The following is a 12,644-nucleotide window of genomic DNA, read 5'->3' as shown; positions in this document are numbered from 1 at the left end:
TTAAAAAAAAGGTCAGGTTATTCTCCTTTTTTAGAAGGCATGACTATCTTTTGTTATGCCTTTAAATATGTCCTTCCGAGACTCCTGACCCGTGATTATTGCTCTTAGACATTACATCAGTTGCAAATAATACGTAATGAAGCCATAAATATTTCAGGTAGTCAACAAACCGTCGTCTTTAAGTTTGCAAAAACCACAGTGACTTCTATCTGCAATGTTGAGTCTCCAACCTGGTTTCTGCGTTATTACTTCTGTGTAAAAGCTAATGATTCAGGTTCCCTCTAATCTCCCAATAAGATGCTATACACAAACAGCCATAATTTCAACACATTTTATCCCGAGTTTTCCCTTCAGATTATGGATGTCATCAGAGTAGAAGGATGGAAACATAAAAATTCTGCCTTCTCTATCTGCCAAAATCTACCAAGAAGCACACATAACTGTGAATAATACAGTCTGCCAAAGATCCGATTGCCTGTTTGCTATAGATGCTCTGCTGCCGTCCATCACCTATTTCCACAACTACATAATCCAGCTCGTATTGTTCACATCTTCAGTAATTCCAGGAGCCAGATCTATTCTATAATTCTATAATTTCCAGGTGATATTATCCAAAAGCAGAGTTTCCCAACAAAACTCCCTTAGGAGTCAATTCAAATGGTACCCTCTGTGATGGAAGAGAGATCAATAAAAGTCTTTATTTGATTTTTAAAATACTAGTTTAGCACCAACTTTACCACCAACCTATACTTCTTGCAATAATGTATCTACAAAGGCCAGCGTAACGTTTGTTATGTTTTCTGATTGTGCTTTAAAATACATTTGGAAAGGAGCAAAAGAAAAGGATTAAGAACAACTGATTGTCTAACACTGAGAAGAACAGATTTTCTGCTCTGGGAAAATTTTCCAAGAGCCGTTCATCCATTTGTGAAAAGACTTTCCAGGAGACTGCCAGGAACAGCTTTTAACTTGTTCATTCTAGCTTTTAATAATTGATTTCATAAACTCCTCTCAATTCTCTCTACTTCCTGCACCTTGAAAGTCTGAAAAGTGTTTACTGCCGCTAAAGTTATGTCGTGGATAAAAAAAGTGAACTGTTCTGCATCAGGAAGGCTATCCCAACGTAACGCCAATGACTTCTCTACAGCAGGAGTTTGCTGGCATGGTTATCCTTGCATCTCCAGGTAGCACTTGCCAGCTTCCTGAGCAACACAAGTTATTCTGGAGAAGGACACAAACTGTCAGTAAATCATAGCCACACGATGGGATTAGGGTCATAACCGATTTGGCTTTGGGGGAGCCCACCTGCTAACCAATCCTGCTATTCTGTCATTTTGTAGTGTCTTTATGGTTAAACCACCATCCAACCTCTCTCAGGCTTGATGAATCTCAGTAAATACACCCAGATAAGACAACCAACCAACCAACACGATATGCAATGGCGTCAATCTCGGATTAGCTGCATCCACGTAGGAACAGAATCCTTTCAGTGAAAAGGAGTCTTAAAACAGAAATAAAAGACCATTTAGCACTAGAGTTTATTCAAAAATAACCCTTACAGATGAACTATCAACAGCAGAAGAGGGCAAAGGAGATGTATTCAAGTGTATGGATAACTGTGGCCCCCTTTTTCTTAAGCTAATTGGAAATCAGTCACAGTTCGTTTGCTGGCACCTCCAGAAATGCTTGGGAAGGTCTTGAGGCAAACCTTTCTGGAGTGTCTAGCTTAGCATTTCTGAAGGTGGAACTAACTGATTTCCAATTAAATATGACTAACTAAAACCTTTACAATTGCTAATCATTGCAATCTACACGAGCTGCCTGCAAGACTTCCCAATACATTTTTTCAGATAGAAATTAGCCAGAGTTAATTGAAAACCAAGGTTTAAATTTCTACTTTCCCTATAAACCAGGAGTTCCAACAACCCGGTAACCTGACCGTAACATACCAGTCTTTGCTTAACCAGGATGCTATGTGATCACCACCAATATATTGATTGATCACAAAAGTATAGCTTTTACTTGTTGTAACCCAAGTCATTTTTCCATTATACCTGGACATTCACAACCAATAACGCTGTCTAGAGCTCTGACAGCACATCCAGAAATCCATAGGCAATTTCACAGCTACTTAAGAGAGACAGTAACTCTTTAGCTTATTCAAGTAGTCTATCAGTAATGAATGGAGGAGAGGAACACTTCATCTGAGCACTGATATATTTTCCTGAAAATTGACATTTCCGCACTGCATTGACAATTCTGCACATAGGTCTCTTCTGTGGGTGACTTTATAGAGCCACACATGACTACCTGCTATTGAATGTGGCTGATGATGAGAATGAATGACTGCCATGAGATAGAAAAGTGTTTATCACAGTGTCAAAAACTATAAGGTGATTTACATAAGAATATCTATTATTTAAGGATGGTAACAAATCCAATGTGTCTGCACTACAAGAATTTAATGGTCGTTATCACTTTGACATCTGGAGTCGCCAGGAGTATTTTGGTCAAAAACTTGCATAATATAGTGCATTTTTATTTTTACCAAAAAAGACATGTTATGTAGGTGATGGACCTCTTAGCAGCTGAAACCCCAAATTCTATACAGAAAGGACAGCTGGCCAAATGTCAGGGATGACTGAGATATAAATACCAGAGAAATAACAGATTTAATTTGCTTTACTTGGAGTCACATCTTTTTCTTCCCTTTTCTGTTTTTAAATGTTTCCTTTATACAAAATGACATGGTTCAGTGCACTTGAAAATTAAAGACTACCAGGTAAGATCAAGGTTTGAGTCTGTCCATTCATGAAAGGAAATTAAAATCACCACTAAAAGTCCCACTTTTTATTATACTGATATAAACCCCTCAGAAAATACCAGAAGGAAGAAATATACTTGGTATTTTATATACCATTTTGGTTCTCTGTATTTTTTTTTTTTTGGTTAATATATTAAAACATGTATATATGCATAGTCAGACATTAGCGGCCAGATTCTGATCTTATTTACTCTGTCCCAACCCCATCTGTACTGGATTGCAAACTCAGGCAGATTAAATATCTAGGCGCAAACGGTAATGCCACTCAACGCAAGGAATTAGTAAGAATGAAATGATTCTGAGGCTAGTTAAACGATATGTGACATTAAACTGAACGCAATATTAAAAACGTGTAGACGAAATACATTGAAAAATGGTTTCCTTTTTCAACCTGAACAATTTCGACAATCACTGCAGGGCGTTGCCAGTAAATTACACCTGTCATGACTCCAAGAAATAGCTTCCCAGATAAACTTTCTAAAAATTTACTCATGTTGTTCTTCTGTAACCTACTTTACGTTGATTTAATCAATCTCCCCTAAACACATAAAAACTTACTTTGCACTTCTTAAAATGTTTTATAATAGCACATTTAATAAAGCTAATTTAAATCTGCTAATTTATAGAGATTTGCCAGAGGCTTTGAAACTTCAGAAAATGTGTAAACTTAACAGTTTGGCTGTGATAACAGCTCAGACAGTGGAAATTAAGCCCTTTGCATTACAATCATGTTCAAAGTGGATTCCTGGTTTTATTGCAAAGAAAAGTGCATTTCAAAAACATAGAAGAAAACCAAATTTACAGAAGATATTTCAGGGCTAAAACATATAGTCGCCCAAGTTTGTCTTTTCAGATCCACGTGCCACAATTCTTGAATTTGGTCATTACTCTGCCTCAACATCACAGCCCCAAACATATGTCGGGGGTTCTCGTTTTAAGACTACCCGGCTTCTTTTTTAAAACAAATTTTGGATAAATAAGAGCAAATAAGAGCGGAGTCCCTCATGCAATAAACCTCTGACAGAGCTGTGAGATAGCGTGCTTGGGGCCATTAATTCCGGGTCCCTAATTCTAGTTGTCAGCCTTCAAGCTGATGCTGTGTAGGTTTGGTACTGTCTGCTCTAATTTCTACCTCTGGAAACCAAACGATAATAGATTATATGCCAGGGTGGGAATAGGCAGATTGGTTAGGATCCAGGCTGTATCCCAGGTGATCGCGGGAAGCAGCAGTGAAAAAAAGTATTCAGCTCTTCCCAGGGATGTAGCAAGGAGTTTCAACACTAGAGGAATTCTTCACTTCATGCATAGCATTTAGATGGTAGCTAAGTGATCATTCTCATCATCTGATTTGCAGAAAATGTCAGTTTTCCTTGAAGACATAGTTGAAATTTTTAAGGCTACTGTTGCAGATCTCTCCCCAAATTGTTAGGGTGGGAGAGGGCAGTAAGAGCTACCCCATGAAGACTCACAGGGTGGCTCTCTTTAAGGGATACAGCCTTATCACTTTGAACCTTTTTTTTGGCATCTGTAAAGGTGAAGTACTCTTTTTAAATTATTTTCCTCCTAATTGCATCAAAATATTCAGCAATGTAATCCGGAATGTATTCTTGGACAAGGTTTTTTTAGTCTCTTCTCCTGCTTCAATGCTCTTTCTCCTGGTTCTGTCATTGCTTTCCCTCCTGCTTTTGTGTGCTGAGAAACAGAATTAAGGTGTGCTGCAACCAGTGGGCACTTGCATAAACAGCCTGCTTTGAATAAAACAACATCATCTTGGGAGAGGAAGAACGCATTCAGCTTCCCTGCCCAAATGCTAAAACATATAAGAGGTTCCTATACTATTAAAGCATCACATTTGTGCTTTGAGATCCCTGAGGTGCAAGGGCTGCGAATAGCAGACAAATGTAAATAAACTGAATCGGGGACATAAAAGCACATTGATTCCCAGGTTCTGAAACCGCAGTCAAAAAGTGGTTTACACTTGTAATTTATTTAAGGCTTTTCTTGGCAAATACATTTGCACCGAATCTCCTTCACACATTTATGTGCACGAGAGCTTAAGTTTTCCAGGACTTCTGTAAAACAACTTTTACTGCATCAAATTTCTGCATTCCTTGATCTCTACCAGCACACGCTCACAGCAGCCAGCCACACTCGAACACAACGAAGGGCTCTAGGATTTCATAGCTCTGCAACAGATACTTCAAAAAGAAGATTTTTTTTTTTTAAATTAATATGGTCGTGAAAAAGAAAGCAAATGTAACGGCTTTGCCCTGCCTCCCGCATTTCACAACCGATGCTGACTTAAAATTAGCCCGATCCTCTGCAATACTTGTATTTCCATGTGAAACTTCTTCGTAGAGAATTCCTGCCGATGGTGAGCTGTCAGCTCTGATCGCATTCACCAGCACACAAGCGGTAGACTCTATTTCATAATAGGAAAAGATGGCCAGCGTTTTCCTGACAGAAGTATCGGATATTTTTCAGTCAGTAAAAATTACAGAGAGAGCTCATTGTCGATGCATTTCCCATAGATAATGAGCACTGCAAATTATCAGGCAAGGATTTTTTTGGTACACGGAACAAAAACCAGCACAGTCTGCAGAACTTATTAACTCATCGGGTTTTAAACCCCTTCTTTGCATGCTGCCGACATGGTCAGAGTAACCTACACGTTGATCTTATTCCAAAAGCACAGTAATCTTTATGCTGAGAGAATTATAGTTTTGTGTGCCGTAGCGTACGCTGCAATAAAAAAAAAAAAAAAAAAAGCCTTTAGGAAAGGCATGTGCTGAACACACACAAAATATGCAGGATGGAAAAAGACCAAATGTAATTAAAGCTTATATGAAACCAGACATTCCTATTTGCAGAGCTCTGGCTGCATTTCTATGAGAAAGAACGCACAGAATTTCAAATCATGCTCTATTTAGACAATGTCAGAAGAAAAACACATCCCCTCACCCCCCCCCCACCCCCCCAATCCCCCACCCCAAGACTCCAAAAGGCAAATCTCATCATCGGAATTAGAGAGAAAAAGCAATCCGAAGATACTGGTTTACATATTCCTTCCCAAACCGAGAAATCAAGTATCTCACTCTCCCGGCTAATAGTTTATAAATTCAGACTTTAAACAAAAGCAAAAAAAAAAAAAAAAGAAATCCTAATTCTCAAGCTTCCTACTTAGCACTGCCTCGCCGTTGATGATTTGTGCGGCTGTGCGCGCGTGCCTGTTTGAGAAATGGCGAGATAGGCTTAAAGTATTTTCCATTTCATCAAAGAGCATATATTACTTTCCCGGTTCGCTCCAATGTTGGTTTTATGCCCACCCCTTTTCAATCTGCCCATGCCTGAGATGCACAGTGCAGGCGTACAATCCTGAGCAGCTTACGACACTCAGTGAACACTAGGTGCCTCTGCATGCTCTAGCAACACACTGCTCAGCTGAAGGGAAGGGATTCTCGCTGTCTCTCTCTGCTCTAAGCATCACCTAACAAGCAAAGCGAACAAAGAATGGGAAATAAAGCTACCCTTAGCCGGTCAGTGAATGAATGGTAATCTCTCTCTGGAGTAAAGGTTGTGCCGGTCAATGGTCGTTGCAAATGATGGACATTAAAGAGATTGACAAATCCTGTGGAGTCGTTAGTAAAGAGTCTGGAGTTTTTTTCACGCCACAGTGTTAACTGCAGAGAAAAGGACAGAGGGAGAAGGAGAAGATCAAGCTCATGTACATAGTTCTGAAACTTGCAGGTCCTAGGAGTCAGCTAAAAAGCTAGCTGGACAAGCCTTTCGCTCGTTGAGCAGAAGCGAAGTGAGACATTGTGAGCTTGCCAGCCTTGCACAAAATTGAAAGGGACTGAATTTGTAGCACAGAGGGGTCTTTTTTAGCTCTGCATATAATTAGTCCAAACACAAAGGAAGCAACTGAATGGAGGTTGTCACTCTCTGGAAAAGGGTGGGTAAGACACTTTTTAATTAAATTCTTTCATGAAGAAAGATTTTTTTTTTTTCTTTGCTGCAGCATTTAACATGAACAAAATCACTATCATTTTACCTTTGAATGTCTGTGAACTTTAATGCTGCACAGCTCCTGCATGCTGTAAAGTGAAATATTTGCCTCTGTGTTTGTTCTGTTTGCTGTTTTGCTTTGGTTTTCTGGCTTTGTTTTGTTTTGGGTTTTTGGGTGGGTTTTTGTTGTTTTGGGGTTTTTTTTTCCCTTAAATAAAATATGATGTAGAATTTGAAAAGATTCAATGGACATTCTCAAGCATATTTGGAAATATTCTTGCTAATGGATTTCCTTCTTATTGGTCTCTGTTTAAACTGGCTGCTGAGGAAGCCCCCGGGGTTGATATTGTGTACGCTGGGTATCTTTTCTAAAATGCTTCCAGCCGTGAATAGTGGGTGTCCACAGCTCTGTCGGTGTGAGGGCAGGCTTTTGTACTGTGAATCACTGAATCTTACAGAGATGCCTCGCAACCTGTCGGGCATGATGGGCTTGTCTCTGCGGTACAACAGCCTTTCAGAGCTGCATGATGGACAGTTCACAGGGTTAATGCAGCTCACGTGGCTCTATCTGGATCACAATCACATTTGCTCAGTGGAGGGGAATGCCTTTCAAAAATTGCGGCGAGTTAAAGAGCTCACCCTGAGTTCCAACAAAATAACCCAACTGCCCAACACCACTTTCCGACCCATGCCAAACTTGCGCAGTGTGGATTTATCGTACAACAACCTCCAGTCTTTGGAGCCCGACCTGTTTCACGGGCTGAGAAAACTAACAACTTTGCACATGCGGTCGAACGCCATCAAGTTCGTGCCAGTGAGAATTTTTCAGGACTGTCGCAGCCTGAAGTTTCTAGACATAGGATACAATCAGTTAAAGAGCCTGGCTCGAAACTCTTTTGCAGGCTTGTTCAAACTCACTGAGCTGCACCTTGAGCACAATGACTTGGTAAAGGTGAATTTAGCCCATTTTCCCAGGCTCATCTCCCTGCACTCTCTCTGCTTGCGAAGGAATAAAGTTACCATCGTAGTAAACACTTTGGACTGGATATGGCAACTTGAGAAAATGGATCTCTCCGGCAACGAAATCGAATACATCGAACCTCACGTTTTCGAAAGCGTACCTCACCTCAAATCCCTGCAGCTGGACTCCAACCGGCTGACCTACATCGACTCCCGAGTCCTCGACTCCTGGAAGTCCCTCACTAGCATCAGCCTTTCTGCAAACGCCTGGGATTGCAGCCGGAACGTCTGCGCCCTGGCCTCCTGGCTGAGCAACTTCAAGGGTCGCTACGACAGCAATCTGCTCTGTGCCACCCCCGAGTACGCGCAGGGCGAGGATGTTTTGGACGCGGTGTACGCTTTTCACTTGTGTGAAGATGCGGCGGACCCCACGAGCGTTAACACCCTCTCCCCGGTAACCAACAACAGCGAGCAACCGTTCGGCTACGGATCTGCCACCGCCACGTACGACGTGCAGGACAGCGAAGGGGACCGCACGACATACGCCATAACCGTGACCATGCCCGGCGAGAACTCGGAGAACGCTGTTCAGATTCATAAGGTGGTGACGGGGACCATGGCGCTGATTTTTTCCTTCCTCATCGTGGTTTTAGTGTTGTACGTCTCCTGGAAGTGCTTTCCAGCCAGCTTGAGGCAACTAAGACAGTGCTTTGTAACACAGCGCAGAAAGCAGAAGCAAAAACAGACCATGCATCAAATGGCTGCCATGTCAGCCCAGGAGTATTACGTTGATTACAAACCCAACCACATTGAGGGAGCCCTGGTGATCATTAATGAGTACGGATCTTGTTCCTGTCACCAGCAGCCAGCGAGGGAATGCGAGGTGTGATTTTCCTTGGGGATTTAAACAGTGCGCAACCAAATAACGGCGTGCAGGCAGACAGTGGCACGGGGGGGGGGGTTGCTGTGCTTTGCTGGTGATTTCTGACGCGCTCCTCTGCCGAAATCGTTAAGAGGGGCTGTCTCAAAGACTCGATATTTTAGCTTTATTGTGTCTTAAAAATCTTCAGGACAGTCAATCTTAAGATTTCATATGCTAATACTCCCTTTGAAGATCTGTCAATATTCAGGAATCTGAGAGTGTAAAAAGGTACCAATTATTGATCTTTTGTAAACTAAGAAAACTGTTTAAAATAAAAAAAAAATAGCATTTACAGTTTTTACAGACTGGTGTATATTACATGAATTGTTCCCTGTATACAAGATGCAACAGTTTAACCTCTTTTTCTCTTCGTCCTGAGTGTTGAAAAGAAAGTCTAGGAGCAAAGAAGCCACATAAAAATAGAAAGCTTAAAATTAACCAGATGGCTTCACGTTGTAATTAGTACACATTCACTTACATCATGTTGCTGAAGATACGAAGCATGTCACTGGAATTTTATTTTTGTTAATGTGCTACCTGTACAACAAGGAGCCAGTGCACCTCAGAAAGGCTAAAGTTTTGACTGTGTCCCTGGGACGGGATTTCTGAGGATTACGAAGTACAGCTCACTTGTTACTTGCTGTAAGATCCATAAAAACTGCATCATAACCCCTAAAAGGATTTTGTATCAAAACCTGATCGTATTGCAAAGTCTCACTAAAAAGAAAAAGAAACAAAGCAACAAACCCCAAACAAGTGAAACACTGCCAAAAAAAGTGCTCGTCATCGTTTTCTTTAAAATAAAAAAGCCAAAAAAATGTAAATTTCAGGGCTTTTGCTAGCATTTCCCACTTTTATGTTTGTTTTGAGATATGCTAAGAGGAAAGAAACCCTTGCTCTGTGCACTGTGGTGCCGTGGTGAACGGAGGAGAGCAAAAGCTATTCGGTTCTCCGTGGTGAAACCTCTGTGTGTTTCAAGAGTAAAACCTCAGCTGTAACACTGTCAGAGTAAGCCAGAGAGTTGTTAGAGCATGCTCCTGGGTCCTATAGTAAACCGCTAGCAAAGCCCATCTCGTGTCCCTCCCTTTCACCACCAGCCTTCCCTAATGACTCTAAAATCTCTGCAGAGGCTGAAAGTACAGGAGCCCTCCTTACTTACGCCTGATAAATGGAACTGATGGATATAAGCAGTGATTTAATAATGTAGAATCACCCAGCTGTTTCATTTGACTGCCCTTAAATAAAGGCTTCCTTTCCTTGGATTTGGGATTTTTCATTCCAGTATGTGAACAGCCTACTGAATGATTTTTTTCAACAACTCCTCTCATACTAATGAAGAGGAGGTAGTTTTATAACATCAGGCAGAGCATCTTGAAATTTTCTTCATACAGCATTACATGCTAACAAAATGTTACGGATAAGGGATTGGCTCACATTTCTATGCTTTGTACACATTTCTCTATCCTTAGGTTAGCACCAATAGAGGAAAAAAGCAGAAATCTAAGATATATTTTAATTTAACACAGGTTTTTTCTTCTTGATAGCATCAAAGTGCCACCTACTCCTAAAAGGTACAGCTACAGCAGACAGGAAGCAGAGAATAGGCACAGCATAAACCATTCTTCTGCACAGTAGGTTTTAGCTATTAATTTTAAACAGAAAGAGTGAATTTTTTTTTTTTTTTCCTGACTGACACTATTTTTAAAGAGTCAGAACTTATTTTCCTCTATGTGGTATATCTCAGCCTGTTTAATATTAAATATGATGATAGCCTCTTAACCAAAATTTTTATTTAGTGAGACTATAATGTCATCTGTGAAAGCCATGAGACTATGTATAGGGAGAGGACTTTTTGTCTCCCTAAGAAATTTAATGACAATCAACTGCTTTTTTTATTAAAGCCACTGAAAATTCACCCACAGCTTTGGAACAAGCTAGCTCTGTTAAAACTAGGCTTTTTTTTTTTTTTTTTTTCTCTTTAAAACAATGCACATTTCTGTTTCTGTGCCTCAAATCCACAAGGGCCTGATCCATCCTGAAACCCCCAAGTGACCTGAGGGGTTCAGTGTCCATGCATGAACCTAAACAGTGAGGGCAGAGAGTAGGTAAGGAACCCCTCGTCTCTTTGGGTGCCTGATCAGATTTTTAAGAGAAAATACTTTACGCCCCGCTAACTGAGGACCAAACCTGATGCATTTTCCCCATTAAACCCTTGTCCGAAATCAATAGGGAATTTAACCATGAAAAATTGGCTCTCTGACTTTGGATTATGTGATATGTTCCTCAAATCAACATGCAGCACTGCAGCCAGAAGGACTGGTTACAGCTAGTTGCCAGGAAGCTTCGGAAACCAAGCAAGATTGTTAAAATATTGTCTGCATACGGTAAAAAAAAATTAATGAAATATATGCATTAGCTTTATTTCTATAGTGCCCCCCTGTTGCTATAAGGAAAAGTTTTAATTCAGTCATGGTTTTGCCCCTGTAAATCTGATGCAAGACTGATACCGACAAACAATCATCCTGTGGTTGTATTTCTATGTATTTTTAGCATATTTGTGGGTTGTATTTTAAACACACTAGTGATTGCACCCCTCTGGAATTATTCCTGCTGTTTATTGGTGTTAGCAACCTCAAGCTACGTTTGCAAAGACGTGAGCAATTCCGCCTTTGGAATTTATTCACCTCTGTGCTTCATGCATCTTGCATTGACAGCTCAAGTAAACTGAACAGAACGTTTTTCTTTAAAGGTGCAGTGATTTCCTAAGTGAGAGCTGATTTCGGTATTGCCTGTTGCCATTTCTCCTGACGAGAGGTAATGACCACCAATGACTTGCCACCCTTAGCAGGATGATGGATGGATCCTCCATATAGAGCGGAGAACTTATTCAACTTCAGAAAACGATATATTTCAAAATCTTCATGCAGAAATCTTTGCTAAGGGTAATATCTCCCAGAGACAACCTCCTAATCATCTCCGGAGGATACCTGGAGATCTGGATACCCTCTGAATATCTACTGGTGGAAAGAGGGGTGGCACCGCTATTACATGGCACGAAGGTGCTCCACGAGGTGCCCACATCTATTCCCAAAGTTCACATGAAAAATATATGGGTTGTAAAGAAATAAAGGAGCAAGTATTTCATTTCAATCCAGCTATTGTAAACCCAGTTATTCATCCTGCTCCAGGCTGCTTGCATTGGTATATATGAGAGTTATTATATTTGGACTGCATTTATAGCAACTGCAGGGACAAATTGTCCCTATTCCTTTCTTCCAAATTTCATGTTCTCCAACTGTCCAGAGATATGTCATTCCCTCTCTTTTGATGCCCTTATTCTGGCTTATGAAATGGCTCCAAAAAAAAAAAAAAAAAAAAAAAAGATGCTTTTGGGGTTAGTTGTGACAGTTTTTTTCTTCAGGAGATGCTTGGGGAATATTGAAAGAATGAAAATATTTTAAATATTCCCTTTTTAATGTTCCACTTAATAGGACTAATCTCCCTTTTATAAATAGGTAATTAACATTATTTTCTTTTTTATTTAAGTGTCTTTTAACATGCAAGACAGGGTGAAAGGCAAGCAAAAGAACTACCTTTTTTGAGGATGGTTAACACTACCAGTGTTATAGATCTCAAATATGCAATCTCTTGCTGCTAACATCAATATACACTCACAGTGCACCCAGTGATGAAGGAACTGTTGCTGTGTATGCTTTGAATGTATATAAGGGATGATTTATTTTCCTTTCTGTCTTTTTTCCTTCCTTTCTGTACTACTTTAAAGCAAAAAAAAAAAAAAAAAAAGAATTGATATGAAACCACAGAATCAATGCTAATGTACCACATTCTGTTTCTGGCCTGAATATATAAAATACAAAGAAATTCCGTGTTAAAGCTGCAAATTCCCTCCTTTACCATGCTGTTTGAGTACTG

The 12,644-nt window shown here is 40.3% G+C and overlaps 2 protein-coding genes across 5 annotated transcripts in view; one reads left to right on the top strand and one right to left on the bottom strand.

Annotated features, from left to right (window-relative positions):
- Positions 1 to 12,644, bottom strand: part of CTNNA2 (catenin alpha 2) — a 539,666-nt gene that overhangs the window by 152,978 nt on the left and 374,044 nt on the right. Inside the window, exon 1 of one of the 4 annotated variants that reach the window (XM_054824264.1) lies at positions 6,352 to 6,485. The exons of the other annotated variants lie outside the window; for them this stretch is intronic. The gene's annotated coding sequence lies outside the window, so the exon portion shown is untranslated. Of the gene's footprint in view, positions 1 to 6,351; positions 6,486 to 12,644 lie in introns of those variants that run through there. 4 annotated transcript variants of the gene reach the window in all.
- On the top strand, positions 7,067 to 12,107 carry LRRTM1 (leucine rich repeat transmembrane neuronal 1). Its single transcript, XM_054824267.1, has one exon. It carries the CDS (start codon positions 7,113 to 7,115, stop codon positions 8,676 to 8,678), a length of 1,566 nt encoding a protein of 521 aa, XP_054680242.1. The 5' UTR covers positions 7,067 to 7,112; the 3' UTR covers positions 8,679 to 12,107.

Source organism: Grus americana, chromosome 4 (assembly GCF_028858705.1).
Source record: "Grus americana isolate bGruAme1 chromosome 4, bGruAme1.mat, whole genome shotgun sequence".
NCBI classification, from domain to species: Eukaryota; Metazoa; Chordata; class Aves; order Gruiformes; family Gruidae; genus Grus; species Grus americana.
Note: the sequence above shows the minus strand (reverse complement) of the source record. Positions and strands in the feature narration are given on the sequence as shown.